General features: G+C 38.3%; 1 protein-coding gene across 5 annotated transcripts in view; it reads left to right on the forward strand.

Moving 5' to 3' along the window:
* LOC147023796 (bactericidal permeability-increasing protein-like) overlaps positions 1–4,170 on the forward strand; it is a 94,117-nt gene extending 89,947 nt beyond the window's left edge. For all 5 annotated transcript variants that reach the window (XM_085889601.1, XM_085889600.1, XM_085889597.1 and 2 more), the window contains one exon: positions 1,213–4,170. In XM_085889601.1, the coding sequence (XP_085745727.1) occupies positions 1,213–1,254 (42 nt within the window). In that variant the 3' untranslated portion in view covers positions 1,255–4,170. The remainder of the gene's footprint in view (positions 1–1,212) is intronic.
* The last annotated feature ends 292 nt before the right edge of the window (positions 4,171–4,462 follow it).

Consider the following 4,462-nt stretch of genomic DNA (forward strand, 5'->3'; position numbering starts at 1 on the left):
AAGAGATATACTGACTACTTTAATCTTCCTTAACAAGTAGCACTTGTATGTAGATCAAAGGTAGAATGGGCCTGGTCACACCGATGGCCTCGTGGCTCGATATGAACCTCACAACGCAATGAAAGCTTCGCGGAGTGGTGTAAGTCTGCAGCAGCTGTAAACTTAGCAAAGGTTATCTCCCTTTCATTCATGTTAACTGTTCCACCATAATATTCAGAGTTGAGAAACGAAAAAATGAAAGGTTGTAAAACTTTCACAGCATAAACTCTGAGCACTACAATAGCCTATTTGGTTATATCATGGGCTCCGTAGTTGGTGCATATCGTGGTTCAAGCCTGGTCAAACCTTTATTGTGACTTTTATGGGACCCACACCATGGCTTAATGGTTAGCGCGTCTGAGTACCCATCCTCATTCAATGTACCCACCGCCCAATCAACCTGCTTAGGTATATGAGGGAGTCACATGAGGTGACTTTTCTCCTGGTTTTCCATTATATTAAGTAGTACGGAGTAAGAAATGGAGAATCCGTCGTCATTTTAGTGAAATACCCTTGAATATGGCGTTGAACACCAATCAAACAAAAAAACAATGACCGTTTAATGTTGAAAAAAATAATCTGTGATCACCAAAGTCATGTAATGTATGCTCATAACAAACAAACATGAATTTGCGACACATCCTGGGTTAAAATTGCATGGCAATTATTAAACAAGGGAATAACCAGTGATGTCAGTTTGCAACATTGATTCGTTCTTTGCTCTTAAATTATTAACACAGAAGCTTGGCAAATGCTACATGCTTAATTTGATCGGCCAATGATCACTCTTCCTTTTACTGGAAAAGAAATCTATATGATAATTATTAAATAGTCCACCAAAGTCTTGAAACTTTGTTTTTCAGTTTCTTCAAAATTGACTTATCTTGACATCTCTGGTTTTCCCCGTGTGGTCTTCATCTGACAGAGAAATGATAATTTAGATCAGAAGCATGCACGTGACTATTTTCGTAGTTATATTACATTTGGTATACCCATCACCCATGTATAAGGAAGGAAATGTAAGTGTGATATCACACTTGTTTGGAAAACAAAGATGGAAGGAGATTCTCCTTCAAGCTCATTCACCAGGAGGAATACTTTGAATAATGAGTAATTTGCCTTAAGGATGCATTAAACTTTGGGTACCACCCAACAACCTTTTCTCTTTTTCAGGCCTGTGTTCTTGTTGGATTAAATCTGAAGTACCTGGGTTGAAAGCCTGGGGTTGTGGTTCGGGGAAGGGCTATGAGGTGGGGCAGAGTGAATGTGTGTCATGACACGTCAGATCTTTGTGAAAATATAATTGTTCATTGAAGAAAAAAAAAAAGATGAAATAACTTGTCGTTCTCTCTATATACATTCGAGTTGTTATCCCATGCTAATGAATCCCATGAACTCATTCATGGCTGTGTCAAAATATTGGTTCTGCCTTGACCCCACCCCCCTCCCACACCTGAACAAAATGGCCCCTCCCAGTGACGTCAACATATTACTATGACGTCACTCCCAAAATAATAACACAATAGTCACCTTGCATCAATGAACTAGCAATTCCCATTCAGCGAAAATAGCACTCCACAATCTCTCTCGTTGTTAACCTCCGCCATCGAAGATCGGTGGTTACTGTTTTCACCCCTTTCTGTTTGTTTGTTACTTACGAAATCTAAAGATTTCGTAAGTATATTGATCACTTCCGTTTCTGTTTGTTTGTTTGTGTGTTTGTTACTTACGAAATCTAAAGATTTTGTTAAAACTAGAGGGGGAGCACTCGGTAGAGTGCAAAACCTCCGCCGCTAATACTGCTAGGTCACTAAAATCTAAAGATTTCGTAAGTATATTGATGACTTCCGTTTGTTTGTTTGTTTGTTTATTTGTAGGCAGGCACGATAACTCGAGAACGGAAGAAGCAACCAATGTCAAATTACACCACGTGATTCAGGAGGGTGATGGCTAGTGCTAATTCGATTTTGGTCAAAATCGGTCAAAGGTCAAGGTCACTGTGAGGTCAAACATAATTCCGTAAATTAATGTGGAGAAATGGAGTATTTTTGCTTCGCTCGACGTTACGAGTTCGTTTTAACTTCGATTTTAATTTTGTCTTCGGTTTTTGCGATCGCTTAGGATGCTTAAAACTCGGTTGTCGAAATTCTGGTAAAAATCGGATGTTTTGGAGACGTTTTAAGATTGTATAAAAAAATATTTCACTCGACGCGTCACGGGTCGTCCCATGATGCAGTGCGCTCGAGCAGACGCGTCGTTGAGTGACGTTAAGGTATAATTGCGTGCAGAAATGGAGATTTTCGCTTTGGTCGACGTTCCGATTTTTGATGGTTTGGTACAGAATCATCATAGAAACTTCTGGTTTGCGTCGCTACCTTCTCAAGAGACAGCTTTTATGAGACAAGGTCAGAGGTCAAGTTGACGATTTCGTAAGTACCAGTCTATGACTGCTTGTTTGTTTGTTACTTACGAAATCTTTCGATTTCGTAAGTATATTGATGCCTTCCGTTTCTGTTTGTTACTTACGAAATCTAAAGATTTCGTAAGTGTATTGATGACTTCCGTTTGTTTGTTTGTCTGTTTGTTTGTTTGTAGGCACGATAACTCGAGAACGGAAGAAGCTACCAATGTCAAATTACACCATGTGATTCAGGAGGGTGACGGCTAGTGCTGATTAGATTTTGGTCAAAATCGGTCAAAGGTCAAGGTCACAGTGAGGTCAAATATTCGATTTTTGATGGTTTGGTACAGATAACTCGAGAATGGAAGAAGCTACCAATGTCAGATTACACCACGTGATTCAGGAGGGTGATGGCTCATGCTGATTAGATTTTGATCAAAATCGGTCAAAGGTCAACGTCACAGTGAGGTCAAATATTCAATTTATGATGGTTTGGTACAGATAACTCGAGAACGCAAGAAGCCTGGTGTTGGCGCAGTGGTTAGGGCAGCGGCTTGAGAACGGAAGAAGCTGCCAATGTCAACTTACACCACGTGATTCAGGAGGTTGATGGCTAGCGCTGATTAGATTTTGGTCAAAATCGGTCAAAGGTCAAGGTCACAGTGAGGTCAAACATCCAAAACATTCGATTTTTGATGGTTTGGTACAGAATCATCGTAGAAACTTCTGGTTTGTGTCCTAACCTTCTCAAGAGAGCTTTTATAAGACAAGGTCAGAGGTCAAGTTGACGATTTCGTAAGTACCAGTCTATGACTGCTTGTTTGTTTGTGAACAGTATTACGGAAAAACCCCTCGACGGATTTCGACGAAACCTGGTGGGGGGATTAGGTATGGTCCAAGGATCATGCCATTAGATTTTGGACTTGGTCTAAAATCCAATATGGCTGCTATTGCGGCCATTTTGAAAAAATATTTGAATTTTTTTTGCATTTCTGCATGTTTTAAGTGATTTCCAACCCCCCCCCCAAAAAAAGTTTTTTTCAACTCTTTTTTCAACAAAATTTCGATTTTTTTTTTGAATTTCTTCATGCTATAAGTGATTTCCAACAAAAAACATTCCACAATTATAATTGTGGCTGATTTTGGAACTTCAGGTGGATATACCCACGTAAAATCAATTTCTGTCTCAGGGAATATAGTTATGATGAATGAATTGAGTATGTAAAAGTTAAATGTAAAAGGGAAAGTTGCAAACTATAACTCTGTGAGCACTGTTGACGTCAAATTGAATGAATAGGATATCAGGTTCACTGAGTGACCTAGCAGTATTAGCGGCGGAGGTTTTGCACTCTACCGAGTGCTCCCCCTCTAGTTTTAACAATATTTTAATTCTACATTTAACCGTTCATGAAATGAGTGATTGTTTCTCAAAGTGCTTTTTGTCATTTAATAAAAAATCATTCTTCATAATGGGACTGCACTCTGTGTCGGAAACATTGAAACATTTTCATTTTACTTTTCAATAAATCCTCATTAATATTACAATAACATCATTTACTTAATTTGCATGATAATATTTAATTAAATGATGGTCAATTAAAACAAATGATCTTTGTGAATCAATTTAACTTTTTCTTTTTAACACTTCCTCTTCTCATTTTACATTTGATTATTAATGTATGATTATGAATTGTTTGTGAGCTTTGGAAAATAAAACATGTTGAAGAACAGTATACTCGATTATTTGAGTGCACCCCGATCCGCCCCTCCCTCACCCCTCTCCCCCCTTTGCCCAAAATAAAATCTTCCAACAACTTTCACCATAAATATTAACACTAAGATCAAGTACGCAATGATTAAACTTGGAATGGCATGTTGAATAAAAACAACGGATCACAGGAAATCACCTCCAAATGCAAAGCCCGTCCGTGTCCACTTTGTACTCAAACTAAACTTGACGAAAACAAGGATTACAAAAAATTGTACATTTTATTAATTCGTGTTCATATTCTCATAATAAAG

The sequence above is a fragment of the Eptatretus burgeri genome, chromosome 7, assembly GCF_056783735.1.
Source record: "Eptatretus burgeri isolate ZD-2024b chromosome 7, Ebu_testis_v1, whole genome shotgun sequence".
Classification (NCBI taxonomy): Eukaryota; Metazoa; Chordata; class Myxini; order Myxiniformes; family Myxinidae; genus Eptatretus; species Eptatretus burgeri.